At 41.9% G+C, this 14269-nt stretch overlaps 1 protein-coding gene and 1 long non-coding RNA gene across 8 annotated transcripts in view; both read left to right on the forward strand.

Moving 5' to 3' along the window:
• The window catches only part of LOC143693958 (uncharacterized), a 46622-nt gene extending 33759 nt beyond the window's left edge, over positions 1-12863 (forward strand). Inside the window, exons 5-7 of the long non-coding RNA XR_013182079.1 lie at positions 3054-3198; positions 7427-7494; positions 9430-12863. This is a non-coding gene — a long non-coding RNA (uncharacterized LOC143693958). The remainder of the gene's footprint in view (positions 1-3053; positions 3199-7426; positions 7495-9429) is intronic.
• A 756-nt stretch (positions 12864-13619) lies between these two features.
• Positions 13620-14269, forward strand: part of RAPGEF2 (Rap guanine nucleotide exchange factor 2) — a 184525-nt gene continuing 183875 nt past the window's right edge. For 3 of the 7 annotated variants that reach the window (XM_077177247.1, XM_077177249.1, XM_077177248.1), the window contains exon 1: positions 13621-14087. In XM_077177247.1, coding sequence (XP_077033362.1) covers positions 14019-14087 — 69 coding nt within the window. In that variant the 5' untranslated portion in view covers positions 13621-14018. Of the gene's footprint in view, positions 14088-14269 lie in introns of all 7 variants that reach the window. The other 4 variants (XM_077177250.1, XM_077177251.1, XM_077177252.1 and 1 more) reach the window with 2 other exon arrangements.

The following is a 14269-nucleotide window of genomic DNA, read 5'->3' on the forward strand; positions in this document are numbered from 1 at the left end:
TTTTTTCACATGTAACCACCTTAGGGCACAAGCCACTTCTGTGTGTGTGAATCAAAAGGGACTGGTATGACACAATAGAAGTCCTCAATGCTTCAGCAATACTACATATAATATTAAAAATGCTCAGCAAGAGATTTCCAGTATATTTCCAACCACATCTGAAATAAACTTCTCATTAATGAATAATCAAGAGTATCAGTGTTCCTTATACTCTAGTTAAACATATGTGGCAGCTCTGATTTTTGTGCTGGAACGCCTTTATTGTCATTTTAATAGTTTTCTTTTCCCCAAACATCCCTACAGGGCACTTTCAGAGCATTTGACTGGCAGTGCCTGCCTGTGCATGCCCACTGGCACATGCTGATCTTCTGAGTAAGAGCTGAGCTGGGGGACTCTGGCTTTGAATCACCAAGGGTTACTTGTTCATCAACATTTTGCTGCTGTCTTCTCTTGACCCTTCAGCTGCTCCTCCCAGTATGACTTGCCTCAGTCTCTCTTCCTCTTCCCAAATGGGAAGTCTCTCTTCCTCTTCCTCTCAAATGGGAGTCTGGTCTCCCATTTTCACTCCTCCTCCCTTTACTTTCCCACAAGACACATTTTTTCGTGCTCTGTCATGCAGGGCTGGGAGTGCACTCAGCCTCTGCCAGGCACATCCAGGGGCTGGTCACAGCCTCCTATTGTCACTGCAATGCTGTGCTGGGCTGCCTTGCACACAGCACACACAGGCAGGCTCGAAGGCTGGCTTCATCCTCAAGCCCTTGTCTTCTGGAATAATGTAGCCATTGAAAAGAGCAGTGCACATGAAGAAATATTATACAAGCAATGCCATGCTTGCTAGGTGTGCTTATGTTGCTGCTGATTTGCACACAAGAAGAGGGATAACCTTTATTTTTGTTGTCTGTATTTATGCTAGGCAAACTTCTTCCACAACTGATGGTGGTCCACAGTTCTCAAAGTAAAAGATCACCCTTCTAGTTGGCATGCTTGTATTTTGTGTAGAAAAAGCCTAATAAATCACAGAAAGAGAGAAGATGGGAAAATGCAGCTGCTGTGTCATTGTATTGCAGATTAAATCACATGATTTCAAAATTTTCAGCAGCAGCAAGAAGAGCCAAGTCAGTAAAACATATTGCAGAAGTACATGCAGTTTTGAGGCAGCCACATGGTAGACATGAGGGTTTCCTCAGGCCTAACAAATAATCTGTCTAGTTGGAGAGGTCTGTTTCAGAGATGGAGGGAGATATGAGGCAGCACATGGTCTACTTTTCCTATCTATGTAGGCTTGGTTGCTCATTTTATTTTAAAAGAGCTTCAAAATGAACAACATATATCCCCCACCTAGGTGAATAATTTTGTTTCAGTGTGGCATCTCAATTTCAGCTGCAAAGACTTTGGCTCAGGGTGCCAGGCCCTGTGCTAGAACAGCTGAGATGGGGACATGTGCTCCTCTGCCATCCCTGCTGTGGAGAGGGGGAGGTCAGGAAATCAAATGTTGGGATTAGTAACACAATACACCACAGTAGGAAAATTCACCAGGGCTCATCTGTTGGAGCCTGAACACTTCTGAGAGCATATTTAAAGCCTTTTGCTTTGGTGTGGGGTTTGGGGTTTTTTAAAATTGGTTTTGTTCCTTGGGTTTTTTATTTCTTTTTTCAGTGGACTGAGCTCCTCTATGGATTTCACTGCAGGGAGCTGTGGAAGAGCTGGCCTGTTCTCATGGAGCAACCTGCAGGAAGACATAACAAAGACTAACAGAACTCTGAAGTAGATGACCTGCAGCCACATTAATTATTGATCATGTTAGCAGTTGATGAGTTGTGCTAAATTGATCTGTGGCAAGATAATGTGAATTAAAAGCTGCTTAAATATTTAGTTTTGGGTTCTTTCTATATGGCAGGAATTTGAATTAAAAGCTACACAGGAGTCATGACTGGAATCAACTTTTCAGTAAAGACAAGCTGTCAGAATAAAAGGTGCTATCTAAATGTAAATCATGATTTCTTAGAGGAGGAATCTCTTGCAGGTAAACATTTTAATGGAGGACAAGAAATCTTTCCTCACAAAATTCTCTAAAGGTAGGATGATAGATTAAGATTTACTTGTCATTAGTTTAATTCCACCATATTTTACTTCAGTTAAATGCTGCTGCATCTGAGGTAGGGCACAAAGCATTGCAGGGAAAAAGAGAGACTAAAAGTCTGTAGGAAGTGAAGGAAGGACTATTGGCTGAAACTCCATATGTTTGTTGCAGCACTGCAATGCTGTACAGCTGGAGCACAGCTTGAGTGAAATGAATCTGTAGATGACTGGTGAGAGGAAGTAAGGGGGCTAATTCTGACATTGGATACATATATATGTGTGTGTGTATATATATATCAGGCAAAAGAATTTGCTGATGACTCTGCACAGGGGCTTGTAACAGAAGGGAGCCAGTGCCCTGAGCTAAAGTGCCTTTGCCAGTGAGATAAGTCCCACTGAAGAAAAATCACTGCCACTGAAGAGCTGCTCAGATCCCCTCAGCAAGCTCAGTTCCGGCTGCATTGCCCCACAAACCATTTTGAATGACTTTATGATGTCATTAATAGAGTTTTGAAGGCTGACATGCATTCTTGGTTGGTTTAGGTGCTGCAGTTCCAAATAAATCCTTCCCTGGCTTCTCCCGGCCTCTCTCCAAAGTAACATCCTTAATGTAAACCAGTCTTGGTCCTTAAGTGGAAATGTGTTTTATCTCAGCAGTTTAGTGCAAACAGGCTTGAGTTATCTTTAGTGAGAAGAGAAGGCTCCTGCTTCTCCTACTGTGGTTTCTTCCTTACAGTTTGTCTCACTTCATTCCTTCATGTACCAGAGAGCGCTTTGGTATTCAAGGGTATTTGTCTTGTTTTTTCTCACCCTTCACAAAAGCTGTCCTCTGCTTAACATGCACATTTTTTCCTTCAGAGCCATTTTCCTCAGTAGGCTCTCTGAGCTGGCCAGCAGCCAAACAGTAGGGTGAGCTGCATGAAAAAGCCTTGATCATTGACAGGCTGTCTTACAATTTCTTTCTTGTATTCAAGATGCAGATGGATGTTATTAGAAAGGTTTTTACTTCGAATGTGCATGGCTTGTCCACATGGCTGAGATTAGTGCTCAATGCTCATATAATGCTTTTCATCCTCAGAAGGGCTTTACAAGCTCCAGCCCTCAAAACACCCCCACAAGGTAGGTGCCCAAGTTTTGTTATGTGTGTTATAACAAGGAGGGACACATGTTAGTAACTTGTTCAAAGATGTATAGCACAGTGAGCATTGTAAAGGAAGGAATTATTTACACTTTCCTAATGTTCTTCTGTGATGTGTTCCTAGGAAAATAATAAGTTAAAAGACTTCACCATGGCAACATGCCTTCCCCCATGAAAGAAGCGATTAGTGACATCAAAAATTAAAATGTATCTCAGGTTATAGTACTACTAGATAAAAATGCAGCATTTCTAAAATTTATGAGGCCAAATATGCTACTGCACTAAGCTTCAATTAATACAGGAGAACTGGAGCCTACAGGGATTGTCAAAGAGACTCAAATTTGATAGAAGATTTGGAGCACTTGCCTCAAACCATACTTCAAAACAGAGGGAAATGATTATAGGAAGAATGATGAAAAATGCCTTCTCAGTTGAAAGGACAGTGCAGGATTATTTTTTTCCTCTGCTTTGACTGCATGATTATAATTAAAACAGCTCCAATAACCTGAACAGTCCCAGTATGAACTCCTTTCCACAGAAAATTCTTGTAATATTGTAGCTCATCTTAGTGAGGAGGCTGAAATAAGCTGTAGCAGTAAAAGATATCTTTATAATTATGCATTTGCACTGAGCTTCTACTGGCATGAGTGTGCTGACATGCTTTACCTTGCACAGACAAGCCAGTGGAAGTCCCCAGTGTTGACCAGCACAGGTAACCTGGCCAGGACCACTCTGGGGTGTGGTTTCTAAACTAAGAGGGCAAGACCTCGAAGGCTGTCTGACAATCATCATTTAAGGTCTTTGTAACCTCAGCGGGCCTTAGGGCCTGCAGAGGTAGCTGGAAAAACTTCCTTGGAAAACAGCAGCCCACTTGGCCCTATGAAGAATAGTTGCTAAGGCTGTGAGATGGTGAGGCTCTTCTGAATAAACCAGCAGGGGCTGGCTGGGGGAGTCCACAGGCACAAGGATTTGCTCCACAGACAGACACCCACCTTATGCTTTCTGGGTAAACAGATTGCAAATAGCCTGTCTAGCCAAGCCCTGCAGAGGGAAAAGCTTGATAGGCTAAAGCAAGTGTATACTTTAATTCTGTTCCCTCTGCCCTATCTTTGGCAAGCATTGCTTTCTTTCAGATTATTGGGGTTTTTTCACAGAGTGAATACCTGCATAGTTGTGTCAATAGAATGAAGGACTCTGCAGCATCTCAGGAAAGATGTTGAGTGTAACTGAACTCTCTGGTGTGTCACGTAGGACTGCACTGCATGGTTGGTGCTGCTACAGTAGGGTGAAGGGTTGGAATGGTATAAACTGCTATATATGCTTTTTTAACCCCAAAAAAGTTTCTTTTTTTTTTTTCAGAATACTTTGATATTCCATCTTATCTCCCTCTTGTTTCTCTGAGAAAGGTATCTGGCCCTACAAAGTACTCTGGAGAAAAGGGAAAAGTGGGTAATTTTCTGGTTTTATGACTGCTATACAGTGTTTCAGGTAAATTCAGGGAAATGATGGGCACATAAATTAGTGAAATTTTTCTTAAGGGAAATTACAAGTGGAACAAGTTATCACATTTTTATGGTTCCTACATCCTTAGCCTTTAATGCCAGCTACCTGATTTCACTTTATAATTGTGCAAGTGAGTGCATCTAGGCCAATTAAGTCTTTTCAGTTGCTTTCAAAAGAGTTGCAAATGCCTGCTAGAAGATGGAGATACCTTATGATTTAACCTTAATCATTTGGGTTGAGATTAAGAGATACTTTTTCAGGGCCATGATTTACCTGTATAGTTTTGAAGAAAAGACATACATGTGCTTATCCTGTGAAGTATTTTAATGAATAGCCCAAAGCTATACATAGCTTTGGATATCTTCAGTACTTTACTTTTTGCTTTCAAGCAAAAATACCTTTTTTTTTAGACCAAATTCAAATGAACTGATTAGCTGTAGCTTTATTGATGGTTTAAAAAAAAGGTATTTTTGCTTGAAAGGCCCCTCTTTGCACTTTGAAGGTCTGTTATATGTGGTTTTAATCAATTGTATTTATATTGACCAGGAGTATCAACCCACTATCAGGGTCAGAGATTTACATATAAGGTGAGAGGGACTCTTCCTGAGAGTATATTAGTGATGAGTGTGGGTTAAGGATTACAGGTACTTCAAATAAAACTTCAGAAAGTCTGTTTGAAAATAAACAAAGTATCCAGGTAAAAACTTGACTTCTGGAGCATTGAGAATATTTTTGTAACACAAGGGACCAAGAGAGATTAATTAAAGCTGAAATTTTCTCCTGTGCTTCAACTCCTCTGCTCCCTAGCAAGAGGAATCTAAGCTCATACCTGAATGCAGTACTAATGCAAAGGCTCGAGGCAACATTGTCAGCTACTCACATCAACGGAATGAAGTTGCACAGCTCACTTCCACCTGAGAGAAGAACTGTTTGAACAGTTTGTGCGTCGCTAACGAGACACAGATGTCGCCATCGGGCAAACAGGGGCAGGATTGTTTTGTTGTTCGTCATGCAGCTCTGCCCAGGGCACAGCTGAGTGCACCTTGGAGAGGTGGCTCTCTCTGGGGGCTTCAAGCAGTGCATTATTTTTCTGAGCTGGAGACCATCCTCTGCAGCAGCACTGTGAGAACTCCTTAAAAGCCCAGCAGGGATCAGAGACAGGGAGAAGGTGCTTAGCTGCTTAAAACTAGCAGGATTTTGTTGGTCTCATTGAAATACAGGGGCTTTAATCAGTTGAGGACCTGGGCTGTAAAACAAAGATATGCTGAACAGGAGAATGATCCAGCCCAGCTCTTCTCCCACCGAAGAATCTGCTTCCTCGTGTGAATGCTGCTTGTGCACAAACAAGAGCACGTGGTGGATGCCAATCTCCACCCTCCACTTTATTTGCAGGAGGGTACTTATGAAGTATTTCAAGACTTCCTTATCCCAAAGACTAAATACACAGGACTGTCTCCATTCCAGCCAGCTTGAGTTGAAGGAAGAGAGATAAAATTTAAATATGGATAGCAGGAGTGTGGCTACAGTGGCAGTGCACAGGGCTCTCGTCATGCCAGTCAGGTGCCAGCATATGTCAGTAGTCTTGTAAGTGGCCAACTAAAAAAAAAAAAAAAAGGAAAATTCTTGGCAAATAGCTTTCTCCAACAAAATCTTTGAGAGTTCCTGTATTTTTCAAAAGTTGCATGTTCCAGAGAGTCATCTATTTGCCACAAAGCGTTAATCTCAACTACCTCTTTCTGTCCAATTACTTCCCACATGTCAGTTTCCCTTCCTGACCTAGAAAACTTATTTACAAGATATACTTGGTCGGCTACAGATCTTCATCTGCAACTTCCCTCTGCTACTTGCTGTGCTAAGCACAGCAACAAAGACAGAGGCTTTATCTTCTTATTTTAATTTGTTTTTCTAGAAAGGGAAAATGAAACAGGCAGTGTGTTCCCATGTTCTTCCGCACGAGAAGGCAATGGTGCATGTTCTCAGCACAAATCAGTTGTTGCAGAAGTAGGAAGATAGTGTTTATCACAGCTAGCTGCTGAATGTTTAAGGAGTATTACGAGTATCTGTTACATAAATGAAACAAATAACAAAATTAACATAAAAACCCTGAGGGAAAGTGATAAGTTGTTGCTATCTGTCTTAGACCCAAGAAACACAGGGAATACGTTGTGTAAACTTCTACCTCAGAGCTAGTGACTGCTTAAGCGTGCAGTACTGCTTGTTTTTGTCTGGTCCTTCGTGTCTCTGTTTTTGTGTTACTGGAGGATTTCTTGTGTTACTGGAGGACAACTGAATTTTATCCTTGAGTTTATCATTATGCATTCGTACAGAAGCTGAAGGTTGCAGTGGAAGTAGGGATCTCTTTGTATTAAGTACATTACAAAAGGAAAGGAATAGAAAGTCTTAATTTTCACTGCTGACATTAACAGAGACTGTAGAATCTACAAAACAGATTTGGTCATAATAGTGTTTTGAACCTGAAGTCTGTAATTTTTTTATGATCTGTCTGTAAAGAATATTTGAATACAGTTTCAGTGAGGAGCTCTGCACACACAAGGTCAGGCATATTGTCATTAAATTGTCCAGAATGATCAAAACAATTTCACAATAAGCTTAGATCACCTTGGTAGCTTAACTCAGTGTCCATTTACCTGGAATATGCTTTCTTTGGACAGAGTAAAACTAGATTTTAAAACTCTTTTATTCCAGTTATTGGATGGTTTCTTCCTGGAAGAATAGATGGAACACCAATCGATGGAGTCTGGTATCACTAATTTGTAAGTAACAAAACCACCAACTTTTATAGAACTCACTGAACTTAAAGCTGATTCTATCCATTTAAATTGGTACCTAGTACTTGTCACATTATGATATAGGTGTGAATATGCTTTGCCAGGATATGTATGCACAGCAGAGAAACATTCACTTAAGTACACACCCACACATCCCCATATGCTTTGAACAGATCTAAATGGTGACTGAAGGATGAAGGAGGCTGAGCCACATAAACAGTATCTACAATGACTATTAATTTCAAGGCAAAGCAATAATTCATAAAGGTTGTTAGGAAGCAATGTAAATGCAAATGCTCTTCTAATAAGTGCTGGCAGTATTATGTTGGAACGTGTTTGTGATTCACCACAGTGTGTTAAGCAGGGAGGAGCGTGGATGATTTCTGTGGAAGATGGTGACAAGAGCAAAGAGGTGAAAACTGACAGGAATGTGGTGTTTGGGGACTTGGTCCAAGGAATAGCTCTAGCATGGGCTGACTTAGCAGTGCAGTAAGTGCTTGGTGCTGGAGCGAGGACGGGCAATATCTGGAATAATTAATCAATAATTCATTATGGAAAAATGCTACCAGCTGTAAAATTAATTTGTAGAATAATGCCCTCCAGTAATGCCATAAGTTATAAATATATTCATATTTTTTTAAACAGCTAGTACAAGCTGAAGACAAATGCTTCAATAATATATAATATATAATTAATATATAATATATAATATATAATATATAATATATAATATATAATATATAATATATAATATATCTGACTTTAGAAAAATGAAAAGGTTTCTGATGGCAGCCAGTGAAAATTAGGCAATTAGTATAGAACCCTAGTACTGAAAACAGAGCACTGAGAGCAAAAGGTCTTAATAACAATGTTAACAACATTTTTTTCTCATATAAATATTTTATATCCTGGTGCAGGAATAAAGTTCCTATGTTTTTCATTTTCCTAGCAGAGCTTTACATGTTTTATTTATCATTCTGCATGATCTATTAGGTAACTTTATCATTGAGTGTTTTATGAAAAGCAGTATTGTTGGATAATAATGATCATCTGGCTATCTATCATTAATATGTATGAATGAAATTTTTTTAAAGACTTGGCCAGCTTTGAATAAATAGTAATCCCATCTATATTTGACTTTTAGACAATTTCTACTTTTGATTCTTTCACATAATCATGTAATATTTGGGTTGTAGAAACTTCAAAAGATTATTTTAAATAATGCAATTATAGTTATTTCAGAAAGAGTAAGCTTGTGCTTTCTCTTAGGAAATATATTGGCCTAGTGTAAAATAATGAAATGTAAGTTTGGGCTTTAATTTGTTCAGTAATTTAAATTTCAAAGGCAATGAGTAAGAAGGAAATATTTTTTCCTTATTTGAGATGTCGTTTACTGAAATACATTATTTGAAATACATGTGACACCAAATATATAGTTCATGAAACTGTTATGATATACATTCAACAGCTGAAATGGTTCCTATGTGTATCCTGCCTATGTTAGTTGATGGATGACTATTTGGAAAGGAATGGAGTGCATTTTTTAACCTATACATTATTCAGAAAGTGTCATCTATCTAAAACAACATTGGCTTTAGTCTCTCTGATACTTTTGCCACTGTGTAGCAGGTGCAATTTGAGACCCACACAGAGCACCTCTCCACACTGGCAGCCTGTCCCAGAGCACACCAGCAGTGAAGCACTGACTTATCGCTGTGTGCTTCGTACAGTGCCACCGAACCAACATCTTCCACCACACATCCTCATGTGCAAAAGATGCAATCTCACTGTCTCTCTGTGGTTCATTTTCTGTTAAAAAAAACCTCAAAATGCTGCTGCTACTGTTACTAGAAACAGCGCTTGGTTGTGCTTCTTTATATCTCAGAAGTTTAGTTGCTGGTTTGGTGTCTCTTTTCACAGAAGGAGAAGCTGGGGCAGATGTTGACATGAGATCTGGAGCACACCTTCCCAGTACCAGGATAGAAGACCTCCCATCACCACTTTTACTCCTGAGGGATGAGGGGCAGACCTGTACCGTGGTCACAAGCACAGAGAAAGTTTGTGTAGATGTTCCAGAGCTTCAGAAACACACGCTTGACCTTCCAGAGTTGTTGCTGATTTGTTCAGTGCTCACACAGTGTGCAGCACAGGCCTCCTGGGTGCTGCTGCTGCAGCACAGCCACCTTTCCTTTTGTTTGGGCACCTTTATCAGTACAGCTGAAGGGAGCACTGTGTGGACTGTGAATTCCTCTCCAAGATCATGTAAATACTTGGACAATACATGCTGTTTCTCTAGTATTAATCTAACTAGCTAAAGCTGGTTTGCATACATCTGCAGCTAAAGCAGAAGTTTAATGATAAATATTCCCAAATGTAGCTATGCAAATAGTGGCAAATTCTGAATAAATATCTGAAATGCATTATAGCAGTCAAAAATTCTTCAGTTTTTCCTTCAAGAAAAAAACAAAGAATGATTTTTCCTTTATGGTACAGGCCACATTCTCTTTTGTAACCTTTAGAATTTCATACATCTTATGAGTATAAAAGGATCATAAAACCTGCAGTAAACATTCAAGGATTATTTTACTATGGTCTGTGTTAGCTTTCTATCTATCAGAGATGCAGAGTGGTTGTTCCATATTGTGCCCATACATAAGTGATTACTGTATGACAAATATCCACAATGACAGGGGATGTTATGTAAAAAATTAACAGAAAAAGCCACCCAAACAAACAGACAAACAAACATGCAAACAAGCAAACTCCCATGCCCTTCATCATAATGCAAAAGGTACTAAAAACTGGAATTGCAAGTGGTAGTAATCCCAGCCATGTATAAATCCCAAAAGGTGAGAGTCATTCTTGCAAATGGTGCCATCCTAAAGAGAGAGCATAGAGGCTAATCTTACTTGAAGGATAAGATCACCTCTCCTTGGTAGTGGTTTTACTTGTATGTAAAATAATTAATCTTTGACTTAAAATCTGACAAAATTGGCTTCTGCCCAGTCCAGAGGGGATGGCTACTGTTCTCAAGGTCAGCTCTGGAGGGGTTCACCAGGCCAATACCTCTGTTCCCCTATAACTGTCTACCTCCATGAATAGTTATGGAAGTATCTTTTTATGGTTGCCAAGAAGGTGCCAGGAAAGATCTGGGAAGGAGAGGGGTAATCCTGAGGGCTGGGGTTTAACTGCATGAATCTGCTGCAGCTGCCATGCCATCTCCAGGAGGTAGATGGAAACAAGTACCTACCCAAGAAATGGGAGAAAGGAGCATTCCTGGGCTTATAACCATATAGACTGTATGTAACTTGCTAAACTCCCTCCAAGTGGCAATGTTTTATTTTTTACCAAGACAGACTGGTGCATCCCTAGCAAACCAAGCATTTAACTGTGGGTGACTAACTACAGGTGTAATGAATTGAAACAAATGTGGCTAAGCCAAGTGCAAGCTTTTTGGAGTATATCTTCTTAAAAATGAGGTTTAGCAAATGAACAAAATGCTCCCAGAACTGCAGAATTTGTTTTCTTAGCATTTTAGTAGCTGTTTGACCTGACCATTTCAAATTACCTCTTGAAAGAAATGGACATATTCAGGAGGGGAGATACCCTGTATTCCTAAGGCAAAATGCTTCTATAAAATAATATAGCTATTACTTATAGCTAGCCAAAAAGATATTATGCTGAGCTGTCATATTTTGTGTTGCAGCCTTTTCATACTGTTGAAATATCAACATCATATGTACTGTGCATCTACAGTTAACTCTTGGTCTCCTGGTGTAAGATGAGTAGGAAACCTGTGTAATGTATTAACATGACCAGGAAAACACCCCTCTTCCCTTCCCAAAAAAACCCACTCCACTGTAAATTAGCATAAGACTAGATAACACCTGAAGAGTATTACCTAACCTGAAGAGTAACCAATAAGCAAAATGAATGGCATGTCCTGGTATATATGTGTATTTTAAATCACACTGATTTTTTGTTGAAGCTGGAAAACAGGAAGAGAGTGAGACTAAGAGAAAATGTAAGTTGCAAGAACATTTGATACCGTAAATTATGTTTTGTTGAATACTTGTAGTGAAAAATGGGGGTTTCTGGAGATAATTGCATGTTTTCTCAAGTAATAACTGTCCTTATTCTGAATCTTGATGATTATTTACTGATTTATTGTTGGGGGTTTTTTTTCCATTCAGAAATAACTAGACTGATTTCAGCAAGAGAAAAAGCCCAGCATAAAGGACATGCTAGTATCTGCCATGGAGGATATGAATAATCAGAAGTATTTGCATTATACAAATATGTTGCTTACAGACACTAAAAAAGGTGTTAACACAACACATCCTTAAATATTATCGAGACATTGTTGAGTATATTTATACATAGTTCTCTATGTACAATTCTCTTCTTTCATTCATTCCCATTTATAACAATTCATGTAGAGTGTCATAGGCCTTTGACACAGATCTATAACCACTGAGATTTGTGACACTGATCAGAATACAATGGGAGCCCTGAAATCCCATTCTCTGATGTGAAACATCCCTATGAATCACAGGTATTGTGCTACCAGACAGCACAGCAAAAAATTAACCAGAGCAAAACACTTGACTTGGTGCTGTTACAGCTAATAGGTCTGAAATGAAAGATAATTGCATATTAAAATAGAGTGGGTAGCTCTGTTTTGATGTAGAGATATAAAGATGTCAGGCAAGCTAGGCTGCAGCAGCAGGGAATGGGTGCCCTGAAGTGATTGAGGAGTGAAGCCCAAGAGAGCATTCCTCACATTCCTGTGGCACTCCTCCTATACATATGCCCCCAAAAAAAGGGAATTCCAGCACTCCGGATTGGTAAACTGAGCTTCAGAAAAGCTGGCACTTTTCTATAGCTGCAGGCTTGATTCATTTGAAGGAATTGTTATCATCTCTGGATGATGAACACAAGGCATATTTAAACTGTTATTTTTTTAGGGCAAAGGACATGGCATTTCCAATCTGTTACTAAAAAAAAAAAAAAGAAAATTAAAAATCCCCCACAAGGACTTATAGTAAGCACCAATAAGCAAGATGTAGGGAATGTGGAGCACTCCCTAGTATTTTCCCATGATCTACCCAGAATAATTGGTATTACTGCAAAAATATTTTGCTGACACATCTGAGTAGGATTAGCCCAAAGAGCTATCCTTGTTAATGAGCCATATCTAGAAACTGAGTAGGTTTAGTAGATTACTGTCTGAAGACACAGCATTTTTGAGAGCCACTTATGTCTAAAAGTGTAACATATTTTCTCCTGGGACTACTAGCAGTGTATGCTTTGTAAGGAAAAGATGGTTATCCCTGGGAAATTTCACAAATGAAAAGAATCAAATAAAGATGACACTACCTTACTTGGAATTGAAATGTGACTTCTAGTGACTGGGAATTAAGCAGATTTATTAGTGTTGACATTATTTACATTGCGTGATCCGTATCAGCGAAGGGTACACATCACTTGTGAAAGCAAATACATTAATAGTATTACCCTGCCGCTAATGGCACGCTAATAATACTGCCATGCTTCGCGTTTGTCAGGCTGCTGCTGAGACGTGCTCGGTGTCGTGGTAAACAAAGAAAATCAGCCATGTTGCGAGACCCTTTATTCTTAAAAAACTAAAGTTCACGTGAGGAGCATCCGCCTCTAAATAACCCCCAGAACAGAACAGTGATAAATTAACGATTTCACACCCCTCCCTCCCTCGTTTTTACCCCATATAGCAATGACAGAGGGGACAGCCGGCTGATACGGATTACTTTGGAGAAGCGTGACAACAGGTGGCCTCCCCGAAGTCACTAGACTCGGCAGATCAAGTCTTTATTTATTTATTTATTTATTTTTGGCGTCCAGCTTGCCCATTGCTGGTATCGGTGACCAGGGAGCACCGCGATGATGCGCGTCCCTGGGGACCATGGCGGCGGCCGCTCGCACTTCTTTTTGGTGTTTAAACCGGGCAAGGCCGCGTTCCCAGGGGGAGGATGCTGAGGCACCGCCGCCCGAGGGGACCCCGCCGGCCGCGACCCCCGGCGACCCGCCCCCCTCCCTCCTTCCCTCCCTGCTCCGGCCCGCCCCGGCCCGCCCCCCGCCGCTCCGCCTCCCCGAGCCGGCAACTTCCCCGTCGCCGAGGCGGGCGCGGAGCCCCCCATCAGCCCGGATGGGAGGAGGAGGAAGAGGAGGGAGGAGGCGACGCCGACGCTGCTGCCCGAGGGGATGCGGCGGAGCGGGCCGGCGGGAGGCGTAGAGCCGGCTCGAGAGGGAGCGCCGAGCCCTTGTCGCCGCCGCCGCCGCCGCTGCCACCGGCGGGGCTCGGCCGCCGCCTGCAGCAGCTCCGGGCGGCGGCGCTGCTGAGCCCGCGCTGCCTGCGCGCCGCCGCCGCCTCCCCGCTCGCTGCTCGCCCCGCGCTCCGGCCGCGCAGCGCCAGGCCGCGGCCGCCCTCCCCCAGCGCCTCCCGGGCGGCGGCGGGAGGCAGCCGGGGCGCGATGGCGTCCTACGTGGATAACAGCTTCCGCCAGGCGGTGATGAAGAACCCGGCGGAGCGGAGCCCCCAGGTGAGCGCCCCTCGCCCCGGACCCCGCTGCCCCCGCGCAGCCCCGGCCGGGGCAGCCCCTCGCCCCGCGGGCAGGGCTGAGCCCCTGCCAGCCCCCGCCGCACTCCCCGGCGCTGAATGCCCGGCCGGCAGCTCCCGGGAAGGGAAGGCGCGCATTAACGCGACAACTTTCCTCCTGCTCCC

Source organism: Agelaius phoeniceus, chromosome 4, assembly GCF_051311805.1.
Source record: "Agelaius phoeniceus isolate bAgePho1 chromosome 4, bAgePho1.hap1, whole genome shotgun sequence".
Classification (NCBI taxonomy): Eukaryota; Metazoa; Chordata; class Aves; order Passeriformes; family Icteridae; genus Agelaius; species Agelaius phoeniceus.